The sequence below is a fragment of the Trachypithecus francoisi genome, unplaced genomic scaffold, assembly GCF_009764315.1.
Source record: "Trachypithecus francoisi isolate TF-2019V2 unplaced genomic scaffold, Tfra_2.0 Lachesis_group10, whole genome shotgun sequence".
Classification (NCBI taxonomy): Eukaryota; Metazoa; Chordata; class Mammalia; order Primates; family Cercopithecidae; genus Trachypithecus; species Trachypithecus francoisi.
In genome coordinates this window covers 76777634-76796941 of record NW_022681455.1, presented here as the reverse complement: position 1 = coordinate 76796941, position 19308 = coordinate 76777634, and the positions used below count along the sequence as shown (strand labels likewise).

Here is a 19308-nt window from a genome sequence, read left to right as displayed (position 1 = left end):
GCGCTTTTTCAAGATCATGGAGACGGGAGCCTGGATGTCTGATGCCTCCCAGCTTGACACGTTTTATACCTGCCCTGGCCATGTGTATGAGGCCCACCACTGCCTGTCCCCGTCACAGAGCAAAGCAACACTCCAGACACCCCCGCTCTGTCCACAGGTGTCCGTGGGATGGCGCTCTTCTTCTACTCTCATGCCTGCAACCGGATTTGCGAGAGCATGGGCCTTGCTCCCTTTGACCTCTCACCCCGGGAGAGGGACGCGGTGAATCAGAACACCAAGCTGCTGGTGGGTGCCCAGTATGATCCTGCTTGGCCTGGCAGGCCCTTCTGCTACCCGCAAAGCAAGCCCTGCTCCCCTGTGTGGTGACAGCCAGGTCAAGCAGTGCTTAACTGAAAAATACCGGGCTGGAAGCTACTGTCCCACCCATGCCCCAGCCTGTCCTCTCCAGCTCAGTGCACAAAGCCCTCCTGAGTGTCCTTACAATCAAGCAGCTGGTATCTGCTTAGGTTCGGCCCATTTTTTTTTACCAGAGTGAGGGGAACAGGCATGTGGAGATAGTGAGAAGGTGTGGTGTGTGTGTGTGTTTGTGTGATGTATTGACAAATGACCAAACGAGTCTTAGACCTGGCTCTCCAGGCACCTCACCAAGATAACTCCCATCCCTCCCGTTGCTACTTAGACCAGAGACAAGAGAATGCTGCAAAGACCAGCTTGGGATGCTGGACATAGAGTGGGATGCTTTCTCCAGCTCTGGGCTGTGGAATGTGTTCAGTGCTTTAGGGGATGCTGGCAGGTCCTCTGAGCCTCTGTTCCAGATGCCCTTTCTTGGCCTTAGGTTTAATCCCCTACTGCTTTTTGGTTTTTAAGACAATGTATCAGCTACTAAACAGGCATGTTTAGGAGCTATGGATGAAGGGGTTTCAGGGCTAGAGGGAACAACAGGAAGAGCCCTTTATTTCCCAGAGGGTGCATGCGTGACATGAGTATCCCTGTTAATGTCCCCAGCAATCAGCCAAGACCATCTTGAGAGGAACAGAGGAAAAATGTGGGAGCCCCCGAGTAAGGACCCTCTCTGGGAGCCGGCCACCCCTGCTCCGTCCCCTTTCAGAGAACTCTGGAGATGAGAACATGAGCGATGTGACCTTCGACTCTCTCCCTTCTTCCCCATCTTCGGCCACACCACACAGCCAGAAGCTAGACCACCTTCGTGAGTGACAGTTCGGTCCTTAGTCACTGTGATTGGAGGGGACAGGTAGAGCAGAACTAAACCGGCTTTCATTTATGTTAGAAAAATCAGACATGCTAATCAAAGAGGTTCATGGCCGCAGTGATTTTATAGGTGAGTTTCATTGAGTGAACTTCCAAAACAGATCATCCAAATGCTATAAAAACAACCCCTATTGTAGGAAACAAAGTAAATTTTATCAGTGTGTTTTATGAAACCAGCAAAACTCATATAATAAATTTGACATACCAAAAAAGAAAATTATATCCCAACCTTATTTAAAATTTTTGTGTATATAGAGAGAACAACAACAAAATCTAAATAGATTTTTAAAAAATCTAAATAGATATTAACAAATAAAAATAGTACTATGTTAAAGGTTCACCTGTCACAGTTAAATAGGGATTTCACAGGAATCTGAGGATTGTTCAATGTTAGAAAAGCTATGAACGTGATACTAATGGGTCAAAGGAGAAAAACAGGATCGTTATTTCTGACGCTGAAAGAATGGAGTTTGCTGATGATTCAGACGAGAGTTTGTAGGAAAGGATAGAGGCAAGACTGACCCCAGGGTGTTGGCCTGAAGAGATGGAAGTCATGTATTCAGGGAAAGTGTAAGTGGAAGCAGGCTCAGAGCAGGAGAGCAAGATTTTATTATTTAGTTTTTTAATTTTTCTCATTTTGATACCTTTGGAAGAGAGAAAGATTTTAGTATCAAACATTAAAGAAGCCCTTTACATGTTTCCACTGGAAGGTCTTCAGAATAGTCTGGAACAGGAGTCAACAGACTTTTTTGAAAGGCCAGAGAGTAAATATTTTAAGCTTTGCAGCTCATTCAGTCTCTGTATTTGGAGCATGAAAGCTACCATAAAAAATACTTAAATGAGTGGACGTGGCTGTGTTGCAATAAAACTCCATAGATGGTGAAATTTAATTTTTGTCATCCATTTAAAAATGTAAACACTGCTCTTTGAAACAGTGCCTGTTATAAAAACAGGCAGACAGATTTGGCTGTAGAGGACAGGAGCGAGAGATAGGGAACCCCCAGGAGATGGTTGGTGTTTTTTTGTTTTTGTTTTTTGTTTTTGAGACAGAGTGTCACTCTGTCACCCAGGCTGGAATGTGGTGGCATGATCTTGGCTCACTGCAACCTCCACCTCCTGAGTTCGAACGATTCTCCTGCCTCAGCCTCCTGAGTAGCTGGGACTACAGGTGCATGCCATCACACCCAGCTAATTTTTGTATTTTTAGTAGAGATGGAGTTTCACTATGTTGGCCAGATTGGTCTCAAACTCCTGACCTCAGGTGATCCACCTGCCTCAGCCTCCCAAAGTTCTGGGATTACAGGCGTAAGGCACCACCCTCAGCTGGAGATGGTTGGTTTTGAAGCTGTCCAAGGCCCACTTCTTGAGCCCCAAATATTCAAATGTCTTTTCTTCCTTCACAACTGCATCTTATTGAGGACCAAGCGGTGGCCAGGCACATATGCTGAAAAACACATTACAAGGATAATTGCATTGTGACAACCCTGAGGACACACATAGGTGACACCACTTGGCCAGAATCACGTAGCTGGCAAACAGTAGACTTAGAATAAGTTCTCAAGGAAGAACTTTAACCTCCAGGTGCTGATAACATTCTCCTTTTTTCTGCCTTTCTTTAAAGCTTAAAAAAAAAAATGGCTTTGTGGCAGGTATGGGCTGCCCTAGGCCATGGGTTGGTCTTAATGCATGTTCCAGTAGTGGAACCAGGACATGATGTCTGTTTTTCCCTGCCCAGATTGGCCAGTGTTCAGTGACCTCGATAACATGGCATCCAGAGACCATGATCATCTAGACAACCACCGGGTGAGTGTGAAGGGAGGGAGGCTGCAGGCTTCAGACCCCGGCAGGGATAGGAGAAGTGGATTCACTCCCAGAGTGAATCTTCAGCTTTCAAGGTGGGCAGCCCAGTCCAGGCACTGCCAGGAAGGCATTGGATGGGGGAATAAGGGAGGATGCAGATGAATGTCAGCCTCCGGCCCAAGGCCGAGCTTTCCTCTGAGAAAAGGTGGGTCCCTTGCAGTTCCCAGAGATGGTTAGGGAAGAGGGACTCCCAGTCAGCAACAATGCAATCTTGTAGTAAATGCTAGGCTCAGCCCCAGGTTTGGTTTGACCCCACATGTGTTGGTTGTCCTATAGAGCCCCCATACTGGGTCTTAGATGTGTAACACATAGCACAGTAAGCCACGTGTTCTAGCTCTTCACACCTAGCTCTCCTGTTAGATAAACAGAACATTTCCTGCAGCTTTGGGTTGACTTGGTGGTAAGAAACTGAGGGCATCTTATTTGCATTCTCACAAATGTATATTATGGCAAATTATAATACTGTCTATGCTTGTGTGTGTGTTTGAAATATTTCTTAGTAAAATTGGCCAGGCATGGTAGCTCATGCCTATAATCCCAGCAGATTGGGAGACCAAGGTGGGCAGATCACTTGAGCCCAAGAGTTTGAAACTAGCCTGGGCAATATGACAAGACCCCCATCTCTACAAAAAAATATAAAAATTAGCCAGGCATGGTGGCACTTACCTGTAGTCCCAGCTACTCAGGAGGCTGAGGTAGGAGGATCTCTTGAACCTGGGAGGCAGAGGCTGCAGTAAGCCATCATCACACCACTGCACTCCAGCCTGGGTGACAGAGTGAGATCTTGTCTTAAAAAAAAAAAAAACTTTTTAGTAGAGGCTGGGCACAGTGGCTCATGCCTGTAATCCCAGCACTTTGGGAGGCCGAAGCGGGTGGATCACTTGAGATCAGGAATTTGAAGACCAGCCTGACCAATATGGCAAAACCCCGTCTCTACTAAAAATACAAAAATTAACCATGTACTACAGGCAGGCGCCTGTAATCCCAGCTACTCAGGAGGCTGAGACAGGAGAATTTCTAGAACCCAGGAGGCGGAGGTTGCCGTGAGCAGAGATCGCACCACTGCACTCCAACCTGGGCAACAGAGCAAGACTCGGTCTCAAAAAAAAAAAAAAAAAAAAAAACTTTTTAGTAGAGGCTGGGCACAGTGGCTCATGCCTGTAATCCCAGCTACTTGGGAGGCTGAGGCAAGAGAATTGCTTGAACCTGGGAGGTGGAGGTTGCAGTGAGCCGAGATCCCGCCACTGCACTCCAGCCTGGGCAACAGAGTGAGACCCTGCCCCACCCCCCACCCCCCACCCCCAACACACACACACACACAAAAGAAAAACTTCTTACAAGAATAAAGAAGGAAATAAAAATATTCTGTTGCTAATCGTGCAGGTGACATGCAGAGAGGGCTATAATTCAGTGTTGGTAGGTACATGCCTGAAGTTTTAGAGATTCTAAAGTATACCAGATTCCCTTTCAGAACAGAACTCAGACCTGGGAGAATAAAAAATATGCCCAGCACTTTGGGAGGCCGAGGCGGGCAGATCACGAGGTCAGGAGATGGAGACCATCCTGGCTAACACGATGAAAGCCTGTCTCTACTAAAAATATAAAAAGTTAGCCCGGTGTGGTGGCGTGCGCCTGTAGTCCCAGCTACTCCGGAGGCTGAGGTAGAAGAATGGCTTGGACCCGGGAGGCGGAGGTTGCAGTGAGCCAAGATCACTCCACTGCACTCCAGCCTGGGCGACAGAGTGAGACTCTGTCTCAAAAAAATTAAAAAAAAAAATAGCCCAAGTGGGCCAGGCGTGGTGGCTCACGCCTGTAATCCCAGCACTTTGGGAGGCTGAGGCTGGTGGATCACAAGTTCAGGAGTTCGAGACCAGCCTGGCCAATATGGTGAAACCCCGTCTGTACTAAAAATATGAAAATTAGCCAGGTGTGGTGGCAGACGCCTGTAGTCCCAGCTACTCAGGAGGTTAAGACAGGACAATCACTTGAACCCAAGAAGTGGAGGTTGCAGGGAGCTGAGATCATGCCACTGCACTCTAGCCTAGGTGACAGAGCGAGACTCCATCTCAAAAAAAGTAAATAAATATGCCCAGGTGACCTGTGTGGTTTTGGTTGAGGGCTTATTTGTGGTAAATATTGTTCCCAATGCTATATTTTTGTCCGTGGGTCATAGCCTTTGTTTTTCTGCCTGTGAAATGGGTGAGTCACTCAGTAAAGCACCTCCTGTGATCCACACTCTCAGAATGTAACAATGCGTTTCACCCATACATCCCTTTGATGTAGGGACTATAATGAATCCCATAACTAAAGACATTGATGCTCAGAAAAGTTAAAACAATGACCCAAGGTCTCAGCTGGCAAGAAATAAAGCCAGGATTCGAGCCCAGGTCGTCTGACTGTAGAGCCCAAGGTCCTTACTGTTACCTTATACTGCTCCCTTGTCACCCAGTCGGCAAGGGACAACAGGAGCAGGGTGTTAGGTAATGGGACAGAGGGGAGAAAGCCAACGGTTGGGGTGTCCAGATGTCATAACCATTGCCAGGAGCTCAGGAGACCACTAGGACCCTAAGGCCATCTTCTCTCCACAGGACTCTGAGAATAGTGGGGACAGCGGATACCCCAGTGAGAAGCGGGGTGAGCTGGATGACCCTGAGCCCCGAGAACATGTAAGGAACCCCCAGGAAATGAGACTGGTGTCACCTGTTGCCTCATTTATCCTCCAGGAAAATGAAAACTCCCCTTCCTGAAGGGGGAATATGAGTAGGTCCTGAGAAGATAACAAGTAAATTAATAAAGAGTATTTCAGGCTGGGCACGGTGGCTCATGGCTGTAATCCCAACACTTCGGGAGGCCAAGGTGGGTGGATCACCTGACATCAGGAGTTCGAGACCAGCCTGGCCAACCTGGCAAAACCCCGTCTGTACTAACAATACAAAAATTAGCCTGGCATAGTGGTGCATGCCTGTAATCCCAGCTACTCAGGAAGCTGAGGCAGGATAATTGCTTGAACCCAGAAGACGGAGGTCGCAGTGAGCCAAGATTGTGCCACTGCACTCCAGCCTGGGTGACACAGTGAGACTCTGTCTCAAAAATAAAATAAAATAAAATAGTATGTCAGATAAAGATAAATGCAAAGAAGATAAAACAGGATCATGTGGACCAGTAACGGGGCGAGTGTGGAGGCTTAGATATAAGGCTGATAATGTCTGACAAATCTTATAGTGAAGTGGGAGCCCTAGGCTGCTGAGCAGAGAGGATCCTGGGTAATAGCTAGACCCACTCATAGGCAGTATCCGGTGAGGCCCTGGGGAGGATGGCCTTGGAGGTCAGTTTCCTTGGGCAGCCTCCCAGCAGCATCCTGGAGAGGGCGGCCTCAGATAGTATCTGCCATTTAGAGGTGTTACCCTGTGCTGAAATGGAGCCTGCACATCAAGGCCTGTCTTGCTGGGTCACCTCTAATCTCAGCTTTATGATTGTGAATAAAGAACATGCTGGCCGGGTGTGGTGGCTCATGCCTGTAATCCCAGCACTTTGGGAGGCCGAGGCAGGCAGATCACTTGAGGCCAGAAGTTTGAGACCAGCCTGGCCAACATGGTGAAACCCCATCTCAACTCAAAAATTAGCTGGGTGCAGTGGTGTACTCCTCTAGTCCCAGCTACTCGGGAGGCTGAGGCATGAGAATCACTTGAGCCTGGGAGGTGGGGGTTGCAGGGAGCCGAGGTCAAGCCACTGCACTCCAGCCTGAACCACAGAGTGAGACTTTGTCTCAAAAAAGCAAAAACAAAAACAAAACAAAAAAAATTGCAAAACGCAAAACGGCTGGGCCTGGTGACTCACACCTGCAATTCTAGCACTTTGGGAAGGCACTGTGAGAGGACTTCTTGAACCTGGGGAGTTTGAGGCAGCAGTGAGCTTTGATTGCACCACTGCACTCCTGCCTGGGCAACAGAGCAAGGCCCACGTCTAAATTAAAATATAAACTAAACATGCAGTAGGACGGGAGCCCGTTACCCCAGTGGCTTTGTGCTGGGATCCTGCGCCATCGAGTCAGTTCCACCTGCTCACACAGGGAGGAGAAGAGTGAGGCTGTGGCTGCACCAACGTGTCATCCCTGCCTGTGACCCAGCATTCCTTCTGCTTGGCAGAGAAGGGTTCCAGTGTCACCTGGGAACATAGGGGCAATTTTCTGAGATAAGGGTCACCTGTGAGGGCCAGGCTAGTTCCAGCTCTCAGGAGAGGTTCCTGGGAAGAAGCCTTGTGCTTTGGATCACTGTAATTTCTTCCTCCGTTCAGGGCCACTCAAACGGTAACCGGAAGTATGAGTCCGACGAAGACAGCCTGGGCAGCTCTGGACGGGTAATGCGCCCCAGGGCACCCTTGTCACCACTGCTTCCCTGCCTCCTCCAATCTCTGTTGCTGTTTTCCTGTCTCATATCTCTGCTGCCTGCCCATCTGTCTGGCACATGTGCTAAAGGAAGATTTTGCAAAGCAGCAAATCTCCTGGGCAAATGCTCTTTGAACCTCTGCAGGACAGGATGCTGGGGGATTTGTGGGGAGGATTAGAGAAGAACAGGACAGCACCATCCTGGAGGGGAAATCGCAACAGCTACGGCTCCTGTCTTAAGTGCCTGCCATGAAGGCAGTATCAATTTCCTTCTTGCAGTCACCCAGAGAGACAGGTTAATGTTACTCTCATCGCCATTTTATGTATGAGAAAACAGGGGTCTTAAGCAACTTTCCCTAGGTTACCCTTGCTTGTATGTCTAACAAGCATCAGCACATCCGGGAAAGACCAGCCCTGTGCCCCACCCACCCCTCTAAGTGATTCTCTCACACGCTTTGAACTGCCCACCTTTGGAGCCTTTGCTAAGGCAAGTCTCTCCTACCTGCAAGGTCCTTTCTCCCCCTCTGTCATCTCTCTTCAAATCCTACCTGCTGTCCAAGCCTGGACCCCCGGGGCCCTTCGTCCGGGAGCTTTCCCTGACCTCCACCACAGGCATGACTCTGGCATCTCCAAGGACACTGATTATTTGCCCTGTGGTACTTTATAGCCAGATTAGGATCTTCTCAGTTAGGTATGGAACAGGGTTGCTCAAGTGAGGCACTATTGGCATTCTGGGCTGAATCGTTCGTTGTTGAGGGGGCTGCCCTGTTCATTGCAAGATGTTTAGCATGCACACGTGCACACACATAGCTGCCTGGCTGTATCCTGCAGAGCCTTTGGACGGGGCATCTTTGGCCAGGAGAAATGATGTGATTTTTAAACCCATTTCCTAAAGCACCCTGCTGATGTTGCTCATGTCGTTGTGGTGACTTGCAGAGGAAAGCAAGGGGATTTGCTGGAAGGTCTGAAGTGGGAGTCTTCTGGTGCCTTATATGAGGAGCTGGCGAAGAGGGGTGGTTTAGGGTCAGACCCACCCCCAACCAAATCCAGATTGGTAAATGACAGGGAAACGCTTCCTTGAGCTGCTGAAATCTGTTCCACTAGCTCTTGAACGTATGAGCTGATGGAATTTGGATGATTAAAATTGAAACCGTATTAGCCAGGCATGGTGGCATGCACCTGTCGTCCCAGCTACTCGGGAAGCTGAGGCAGAAGAATCGCTTGAACCTGGGAGGTGGAGGTTGCAGTGAGCCAAGATTGTGCCATTGCACTCCAGCCTGGGCGACAGAGTGAGACTATGTCTCAAAAAAAAAAAAAAAAAATTGGAGCCATGTATGGCCAATAAACTTTGACATCGTGAAGGTTCACTCCCTGTCTCCCTCTAGCCAGGCTCCTGTGTAGTAGGGGCTGCTGACAGCTGTCATGCTGCATCCACCCCCAGCCCCTCGCTTCTCTGGCCGGTTCTTTCCCTTCAGGTCTGTGTAGAGAAGTGGAATCTCCTCAACTCCTCCCGCCTCCACCTGCCGAGGGCTTCGGCCGTGGCCCTGGAAGTGCAAAGGCTTAATGCTCTGGACCTCGAAAAGAAAATCGGGAAGTCCATTTTGGGGAAGGTATCGGCGATGCCCATTTTGGAGCCCTGTCTGCACTAACCTGGAGCCCCCCGGCTCCAGCCTCTCCTCCGCTAATCACTTCCTCCCGCAGGCTGGCTGGGCGGTCTTGGGTGCGGCTTCGGCCTGCCAAACAGCCAGGCCGACACTATAGTCTGTGTGGCAGGTCCATCTGGCCATGGTGCGCTACCACGAGGGTGGGCGCTTCTGCGAGAAGGGCGAGGAGTGGGACCGGGAGTCGGCTGTCTTCCACCTGGAGCACGCGGCCGACCTGGGCGAGCTGGAGGCCATCGTGGGCCTGGGACTCATGTACTCGCAGCTGCCCCATCACATCCTAGCTGACGTCTCTCTGAAGGTGAGCAGGTGGCGGGGACCCAGCTGCAGGTGGGGGTGGGACTTGGTCACCCTGTTGTTCACCTGCCTCCCATCTTGGAAGCCATGCATTCACCTGCCTTCTATCCTGAGGTTTATATATGCCACAAAAATGTCCCAGGCACTGGTTTTGGGGCAGGCCCCTCCAAGTTAGTTGAAACTGGCAGAATCGATCTCTGTCTTTGGAGAGGGAGGGGAAGGTGAGTCACGTTTCCAGGCAATAACAACATAGTGTGATGGGGGAAGCAGAAGACACCAGTGAAAACACATGAGGAAGGGCTGTAACTGGAGCCTGGAGGGATTGGTGCAGGCTTCCTGCTCATCACTTCTGCATGTATCTCTAGTGACTGGGGCCTGGCACTGAGTAGATGCTCGGTACAGATTCGTGGAATGAACAGATAAAGGGATACCTACCTTAGCCCAGAACAGTGGCTTACACCTGTAATCTCAGCGCTTTGGGAGGCCGAGGTGGGTGGATCACATGAGGCCAGGAGATCGAGACCAGCCTGGCCAACACGGTGAAACCCCACCTCTACCAAAAAATACAAAAATTAGCCGGATGTGGTGGCATGCTCCTATAATCCCACCTACTCGGGAGGCTGAGGTGGGAGAATCTCTTGAACCTGGGAGACGGAGGTTGTAGTGAGCTGAGATCTCACTACTGCACTCCGGCCTGGGCAACAGAGTGAGATCCTGTCTCCAAAAAACAAAAAAGTTGGGGGGATATCTGCTTTAGACCTGAAGGCCCAAAGGGAGTGAGCCAGGCCAAGTGGGGGAGGTAAGCAGCTCAGATAGAAGGAACAGCATATGCTTAGGCCCAGAGGTGAAGGACAAGGTGCACCCGTGTAGCTAGAGGTGCAGGAGCTGAGGCAGAGCTGGAACTGAAGCAGCAGGGTGTGGACGTGCAGGGAAATTGTGTTAGGGGTCTGCTCCTTTTTCTGTCCCTGGTCTGTGAGCAGAGGGAGGAAAGGACTGAATGAATGGGATCTGGCAAGGCCCAGGGAATGTGATCTTTTTCCAGGAGAAGTTGAGAGGCCCTTGGTGGGCACATCCTCCCAGTATATCTGTTCCCATCCTCCCCATTATGTGGGCCAAAGCTGCGCATGGACAGGTGGCCTAGGCTCAACGGGACTGCAGGGCATCAGCTCTCCTTGATGGGTTTGGCTGTGGCCCAGCAGGTGGATGGATCAAGGGTGGGAAGATACTCCAAAGTCCTTTATTTATTTAGCTTTTTGAATTGGTAATTACATTCATGTGATTAAAAACTTATTTATTTATTGTTTTATTTTTGTTTTTTTGAGACAGAGTCTTGCTTTGTTGCCCAGGCTGGAGTGCAGTGGCACAATCTCGGCTTATTGCAACCTCCACTTCCCAGGTTCAAGCAATTCTCCTGCCTCAGCCTCCCAAGTAGCTGGGATTATAGGTGCCTGCCACTGCACCCAGCTAATTTTTGTGTTTTTAGTAGAGATAAAGTTTTACCATGTTGGCCAGACTGGTCTCGAACTCCTGACCTCGGGTGATCTGCCCACCTTGGCCTCCCAAAATGCTGGGATTACGGGCATGAGCCACCACACCAAACTATTTATTTATTTTAGAGACAGAGTCTCACTCTGTCACCCAAGTTGGAGTGCAGTGGCATGACTGTAGCTCACTGCAGCCTTGACCTCCTGGGTTCAAGTGATCCTCCTGCCTCTGCCTCTGGAGTAGCTCGGACTATAGGCCTGAGCCACCATGCCCAATCAAAACAGTTTTTTTTTTTTTTAATGTATATAAAAAGCTTAGACTGGGTACAATGGCTCACACCTGTAAACCTGTAATCCCAGTACTTCGGGAGGTGGAGGCGGGTGGACCACCCCAGGTTAGGAGTTCAAGACTAGCCTACCCAACATGGTGAAACCCTGTCTCTACCAAAAATATAACAAATTAGCCAGGTGTGGTGGCATGTGCCTGTAATCCCAGCTACTCGGGAGGCTGAGGCAGGAGACTCACTTGAATCTGGGAGACGGAGGTTGTGGTGAACAGAGATCATACTACTGCACTCCAGCCTGGGCAACAGAGTGAGACTCCATCTCAAAAAAAAAAAAAGCTTTACAGTGAAAACTCTTCCTCCCACCTTCCCCACATCCTCTTATCCTCTGAATAACAGATAGCCATCATTATTACTTATATATAATTCCAGAGTGTATTCACTTCCTAGGATTTCCTTAAGAAATTCCACAAACCAGGTGGCTTATAACAACAGAAATTTGTTCTCTCACAGTTTTGGAAGCTAGAAGTCCAGAAATCAGGGTGTCAGTAGAGCCATGCCTTCCTCTGAAGGCTCAAGGGGAGAATCCTTCCTTGTTTCTTTTGGCTTCTGGGGGTTGCTGGCAATCTTCAGTGTTCCTTGGCCTGGATCACTGAAATCTCTGTCTCCGTCTTCCCCTTGTGTTCCTGTCTGCATGTTTCTTCTGCTCTTATAAAGACAGCAGTCCTATAGGATTCAGGGGCTACCTAACATCCTGCATGACCTCATCTTAATATAACTAATTTTTTTTTCTTTTTTGAGACGGAGACTTGGTCTGTCACCCAGGCTGCAGTGCACTGGCAGGATCTCTGCTCACCGCAACCTTCACCTCTCAGGCTCAAGCAATTCTCCTGCCTCAGTCTCCCGAGTAGCTGGGAACCTGCCACCATACCTGGCTAATTTTTGTATTTTTAGTGGAAATGGGGTTTCACCATGTTGGCCAGGCTGGCCTCGAACTCTTGGCCTCAGGTGATTCACCTGCCTCGGCCTCCCAAAGTGCTGGGATTACAGGCATGAGCCACAGTGCCCAGCCAGTGTAACTAATTATATCTTCAAGGACCCTATTTCCAAATCAGATCACATTCTGCGTGGACATGAATATTGGGAGGATATTGTTCAGCCCAGTACAGTTTCCATATGCAAATATGAAATAGGCTCCTATTTTCACCCTGCTTTTTCCTCCAAAGTTAGCATCCTACACACATGCTCCTGAACCTTGTGTTTTTCACTTGACAGTGTCCTGTGGACATTTTACCTCAGTGGTATAGAGATAGCTTCCTGATTCTTTTTTTTTTTTTTTTTTTTTAATTTGAGACAGAATCTGGCTGTCACCCAGGCTGGAGTGCCGTGGTACAATCTCAGCTAACTGCAACCTCCACCACCCAGGTTCAAGCAATTCTCCTGCCTAAACCTCCCAAGTAGCTGGGATTATAGGTGCCTGCCACTACATCTGGCTTTTTTTTTTTTTTTTTTTTTTTTGAGGTGAAGTCTCGCTCTTGTCCCCCAGGCTGAAGTGTGATGGCACGATCTCGGCTCACTGCAACCTGTGCTTCCCGGGTTCAAGCGATTCTCCTGCCTTGGCTCCCTTAGTAGCTGGGATTACAGGTGCCTGCCACCACGCCTGGCTGAATTTTGTATTTTTTTTTAGTTGAGGTGGGGTTTTACCATGTTGGCCAGGCTGGTTTCGAACTCCTGACCTCATGTGATCCACCCACCTCGGCCTCCCAAAGTGCTGGGATTACAGGCATGAGCCACCACGCCTGGCCTAAGTTTTGTATTTTTAGTGGACATGGGGTTTCGCCATGTTGGCCAGGCTGGTCTCGAAGTTTTGACCTCAAGTGATCTGCCTTCCTCAGCCTCCCAAAGTGCTGGGATTACAGGTGTAAGCCACCACGCCCAGCCAGCTCCCCGATTCTTTTTGTCAGCTGTGTAATGTTTTATTATATGTGTGAGGCATACCTGTGTGCTATTGATGGACACTTGAGTCGGCTGTATTCTTTTGATATCACAAAAATTGCTGTAGTGACTGATCTCATGCATAATGGGTGGAACCTCATGAAACTGCTATTTTGGAAGGTCATACATGGTAGAATATTGGCAGTTTCTTATGGTTCAGTCAGATTACGTCATTTGACATGTGGGCAGGGGGTCACCCACAGCAGTTTTTGTTTCATGTTTCAGATGGTGAAGAGGAGGTTTGGTTGGAAGAGAGGATTTTTCACTTTTTTGTCTCTCTCTATAATCTCTCTCTCTCTCTGTTTTATTTATTTATTTTTTTTGAGACGGAGTCTCACTCCGTCACCCAGGCTGGAGTGCAGTGACACGATCTTGGCTCACTGCAGCCTCCACCTCCCAGGTTCAACTGATTCTCCTGCCTCAGCCACCCAAGTAGCCGGGATTACAGACGTGCACCACCACGCCTGGCTAAGTTTTGTATTTTCAGTAAAGACAGGATTTCACCATGTGGCCAAGCTGGTGTCAAACTACTGACCTCAGGTGATCTGCCCACCTCGGCCTCTCCAAGTGCTGGAATTATAGATGTGAGCCACCACACCCGGCCTTTCTCTCTAATCTCTGTGCTCATTCAGCCAGTGGTGTGCTGGGGAACATTTATCAATTGGGTCTTGGGGGTGGGAAGGAAATGTGTGCACATATATATGTAAATGTATTAAATTTTGCTAATTTAAAGAATAGGTAGGCTGGGCATGGTGGTTCACACCTGTAACCCCAGCACTTTGGGAGGCCAAGGCAGGAGGATTGCTTGAGTCCAGGAATTTCAGACCAGCCTGGACAACGTAGCAAAACTCCATCTCTACAAACCAAGGTGGGTGGCATCTCAGGCCACCCCCAAAAAACAAATTAGCCTGGTGTGGTGGCACCTGCCTGTAGTCCCAGCTACTCGGGAGAGTGAGGCGGGAGGATAAAAACCATATACCACAAGAGTTTGAGGCTTCCATGAGCTATGATGGAGCCACTGCACTCCAGCCTGGGCAAAAGATCAAGACCCTGTCTCAAAAAAACAAAAACAAAACAAAACAAAACAAGAAAAAATAATATGTGGTATACGGCTTACAAATAACAATGAAAAGTAAATTTCATATCATCAACTCTCACCCAGTACTTGCACCGATTTTTGCAAACTCTTGTACCCATAGCCAACCTATGGTTGCAATTGATGGAGAAGTGTAGTTCTGACATAAATGAGATGAAAGTGAAATTAACAAAGACCTATGTTAGAACTGGAACTTCATTTGCCTCTGATGTGAGCGACCTCCTTCCTAAAACAGATGGTAGTTTTAAATACTGGAAGGATATTTCTTCAATTTCCTGCACTCCTCACAATAAAATAGCTACAGACATGACCCACTTGTTAGTTTCATCTGTAGTGTTCATGTTTTCTACCCCTTTCTTACAATAAAAAAAAACAGTAAATCAAACCCTGATTTGCAGCATTGTCTACTTTTTACCGGGTAGGTTATATGTGATCCAGCAGTTTCACTCATAGCTATAAACCCAAAAGAATAAAAACACACTTTCACACAAAAGCTTGTACACAAATCTTCATGGCAGCATTATTCATAATAGCCAAAAAATGAAAAACAACTCAACTGTCTGTCAGTAGATGAATGGATAAATGAAATGTGATACATCCATGCAATGGACTATTATTTGATCATAAAAAGGAATGAAATATTGATATGCGCTACAACACAGATGGACCGTGAAAGCACTGTGCTAAGTGAAAAGAGGCGCAAAGGACCGCATATTGTATGATTCTATTATTATGAAATGTCCAGATCCAGAATAGGCAATCCATAGAGACAGAAAGTAGACTAATAGATGCCTAGTGCTGAGCAGGATGAGGAGAGTAGGGGTAGAGGGAGATTGACAGTTAAGCAGTATGAGATTTCTTTTTGGATTGGTGAAAGCATTCTGAAATTGACTGATGGTCATATAGTTCTGAGAATATACTAAAAACTACGGATGTGCACTTCTTTTTTTTTTTAAGATGGAGTCTCTGTCACCCAGTCTGCAGTGCAGTGCAGTGGCTCGATCTCGGTTCACTGCAACCTCTGCCTCCCAGATTCAAGCAATTCTCGTGCCTCAGCCTCCTGAGTAGCTGAAATTACAGCCATGCGTCAGCACGCCTGACTAATTTTTGTATTTTTAGTAGAGACAGGGTTTCACCATGTTGGCCAGGCTGGTCTCGAACTGCTGACCTCAGATGATCTACCCGCCTCAACCTCTCAAAGTGCTGGGATTACAGGCATGAGCCACCCAGCCGGGCTCTGATGTGTACTTCTGACGCAGGGCAGGCAGGCCCCAAATTGGAGCTTGGCCCAGGAGGGTTTTTTGCCTCACCCAGAAAAGAATTCAAGGGTGAGCCAAATGTAGAAGAAAACAGCTTTATCAAAGTGGCAGTGTTATAGCTTAGGCAGTGGTACAGCTCTGTGACTGCTTCTGTGGAGCGGGGCTGCCCCACAGGCCGTGTGCTGAGATTAGCAGCTTAGGGCAGTTGTGCCATCAGATTTATACCTACTTTTAATTACATGCATATTAAGAGGCAGTTTATGAAGAAATGTCTAGGGAAAGTGTAGTAACTTCTAGGTTGTGGGGCCATAGCTATGGAAACGGGCAGTAACTCTCAAGTGTTGCCTTGACAATGGTAAACTGACATGGCGCACTGGTGGGCGTGTCTTATGAAAAGCTCTTTCCCCACCCCCATCCCTGTTTTAGCTTGTCCTTGATTTGTTCCAGTGTCTGAGCCAAGCCTCTGGAGTCAAGTGCCCCCTCCTACCTCACTTCTATAGCCTCCCAGCCCAGAGCTCTCAAAAAACAGGGTGAAGATTGAGTAGTGAGATCTTGGCAGCCCTCGAGTGTGAAGCTCATTCACTCTTCTTTCTCCCTCTTTGGTTTGTATCAATAGGAGACAGAAGAGAACAAAACCAAAGGATTTGATTATTTACTGAAGGCCGCAGAAGCTGGCGACAGGCAGTCCATGATCCTAATGGCGCGAGCTTTTGACACAGGCCAGAACCTCAGCCCAGACAGGTACTGCAGCTGTCACCCAGGAGGAGCTGGTGGGAACCTGGGCTGCAGCTGGGTGCCTGCCCTAGGTATCAGCACAGGCCTGGGTTCCAGTCTTGGCTGTTCCATGACCAGTCCAGCAACTATGGGCAACTTATTTTACCTCCCTGGCCTCAGTTTCTTCATATTGCAAACTGGGAGTAATTATAGCACCTGTATCCTGGGGTTGTCCCTTGAAGGGTAAATGAGACGATGACTATAACCCTCGCAGTGCCTGGCACATAAAGCACATGGTATGGCCGGGCATGGTGGCTCATGCCTGTAATCCCAGTACTTTGGGAGGCCAAGGCGGGCAGATCACTTCAGGTCAGGAGTTCAAGACCAGCCTTGCCAACATGGCGAAACCCTGTCTCTACTGAAAATATAGAAATTAGGGCCGGGCGTGGTGGCTCATGCCTGTAATCCTAGCACTTTGGGAGGCCGAGGTGGGTAGATCACGAGGTCAGGAGTTCAAGACCAGCCTGACCAACATGGTGAAACCCCATATCTACTAAAAATACAAAAAAAAAAAAAAAAAAAAAAAAAAAAAACAATTAGCCGGCGTAGTGGCACACACCTGTAATCCCAGCTACTCTGGAGGCTGAGGCAGGAGAATCGCTTGAGCCAGGAGGCAGAGGTTGCAGTGAGCCAAGATCGCATCACTGCACTCCAGCCTGGGTGACAGAGCAAGACTCCCTCTCAAAAAAAAAAAAGATACAAGTCATGTGATATGGGGCAGCCACTGTAGCCAGTATAGGTAATGATTTGCCTGAGAAAAAAATCTGAAAGAATATGCAGCATCCAGGTCAGGGTGGGTATCCCTAGTTAGGATTATAGGTGATTTTAATTGATTTTTCCTACTTATTATTATATTTTAGAAATAGGATCTCACTCTGTCACCCAGGCTGGAGGACAGTGGTGCCATCATAGCTCACTGCAACCTCTACCTCCTGGGCTCATGCAGTCCTCCCACCTCAGCCTCCTGAGTAGCTGGGACTACAGGCATGTACCACCACACCCATCTACATTTTTAAATTTTTGGTAGAGATGGGGTCTCATTATGTTGTTCAGACTGGTCTCGAACTCGTGGGCTCAAGCAAACTTCCGTCCTCAGCCTCCCAATGGGATTACAGGTGTGAGCCACTACGCCTGACTAGGGCAGGTATTTTGGCTCTATTTTGTGGGTGACTAAACTAGTTCTGAGGTGTAAAGGGGCTTGCCCATGGTCAAATATTTAGCAAGTGGCAGAGCCAACTTACATATTCTCACCCCTCCTCCAATGTACTGTCTACTGGCATGGAAGAGAGGTAAACAAAAAAGATTGACATGATTGTATTAGGTCAAATGTCAGTGTATACATATGGTGCCCATTGAGTGCACTGGGGAAGCGCATCATGCATGGGGCGGGGCCTGGAACTGGGCACTGAGTATTTGCATCTGTGCTTTCTCTTCCTGGTCTTTGTCTACCTTTTATTTCTATTTGAGGTGATAGGTTTTTATTGATTTGTAAAAATTCTTTACATATTAAGGCTATTAACCCTTTGGTATACTTTTCTCTTTATTTTTTATTTTTATTTTATTATTACTATTTTTGTTTCTGAGACAGACTCTCACTCTGTCGAACAGGCTTGAATGCAGTGGTGCAATCTCACTTCACTGCAACCTCCACCTCCTGGGTTCAACTGATTCTCCTGCCTCAGCCTCCCAAGTAGCTGATATTACAGGTGCCTGCCACCATACTCGGCTCATTTTTATATTTTAAATAGAGACAGGATTTCACCATATTGGCCAGGCTGGTCTTGAACTCCTGACCTCAGGCAGTCTACCTGCCTCTGCCTCCCATAGTGCTGGGATTACAGACCTGAGCCACCGCTCCCAGCTTTTTGATTTTATTTTTGAGACAGAGTCTTTCTCTGTCTCCCAGGCTGGAGTGCAATGGCGTGATCTCAGCTCACTGCAACCTCCACCTCCCAGGTTCAAGCGATTCTCCTGCCTCAGCCTCCTCAGTAGCTGGGACTACAGATGTGTACCATGATACCCAGCTAATTTTTGTATTTTTAATAGAGACAAGGTTTCACCATGTTGGCTAGGCTAGTCTCAAACTCCTGACCTCGGGTAATCCCACCTGCCTCGGCCTCCCAAAGTGCTGGGATTACAGATGTGAGCCACCATGCTTGGCCTGTTTTTTATCTATGTATTTATTTATTTTTGAGACAGGATCTCTCTGTTACCCAGGCTGGAGTGCAGTGGTGTGATCATAGCTAACTGCAGCTTTGACCTTCTGGGCTCAAGTGATCCTCCTGCTTAAGCCTCCTGAGTAGCTGGGACCATAGGCATGTGCCACCATACCTGGCTAATTTTTGTACTTTTTTGTAGAGACAAGGGCTTGCTATGATGCCCAGGCTGGTCTCAAACTCCTGGCCTCAAGCAATCCTCCTACCTCAGCCTCCCAAAGTGCTGATATTACAAGTGTGAGCCGCTGTACCTGGCCACATTTCACTTTAAAAGACTTTTTTTTTTTTTTTCCAAATATGTCTTCCATAGATAGAGGGAGGGCACAGATGCCACATAATGACCATTGTTTACTGAGTTTGGGGCCACACTGGTTTTTAATATTTATTTAGTTAAATCTATCAAAAATATTTCTTTATTGCTTCTGCTCTAGTCATTTCCTTATTCTTCTTCCTTATTCAAAGAAGTTCCAACCCCTCCCATGCAAGGAACATTAATTAAGGGCCAGCTATGGGTAAGGCAGGGCTCTGTGCAGGCCCAAATTTGTGTTTAAGGGATTCAGGCCCCAGAAGTTACCATCCAGTAGGGGAAGGAGAAGATGCTGGAAACGCCAAGGAAGGATGGGCGCCCTCACCAATGGAATAGCATCGAGTTGAGGTAGGTGGGGCTCAGCAATTAGGCCTTTCCCATTTAATGTTTTCAGGCCAATTTTGCTTTGCCTTTTAAGACCA

General features: G+C 48.1%; 1 protein-coding gene across 2 annotated transcripts in view; it reads left to right on the top strand.

Moving 5' to 3' along the window:
* Positions 1-19308, top strand: part of EEF2K (eukaryotic elongation factor 2 kinase) — an 85027-nt gene that overhangs the window by 56105 nt on the left and 9614 nt on the right. The window contains exons 9-16 of one of the 2 annotated variants that reach the window (XM_033217777.1): positions 158-285; positions 1006-1207; positions 3005-3072; positions 5718-5795; positions 7423-7485; positions 8989-9123; positions 9287-9475; positions 16206-16330. In XM_033217777.1, coding sequence (XP_033073668.1) covers positions 158-285; positions 1006-1207; positions 3005-3072; positions 5718-5795; positions 7423-7485; positions 8989-9123; positions 9287-9475; positions 16206-16330 — 988 coding nt within the window. The remainder of the gene's footprint in view (positions 1-157; positions 286-1005; positions 1208-3004; positions 3073-5717; positions 5796-7422; positions 7486-8988; positions 9124-9286; positions 9476-16205; positions 16331-19308) is intronic. The other variant, XR_004438838.1, reaches the window with a different exon arrangement.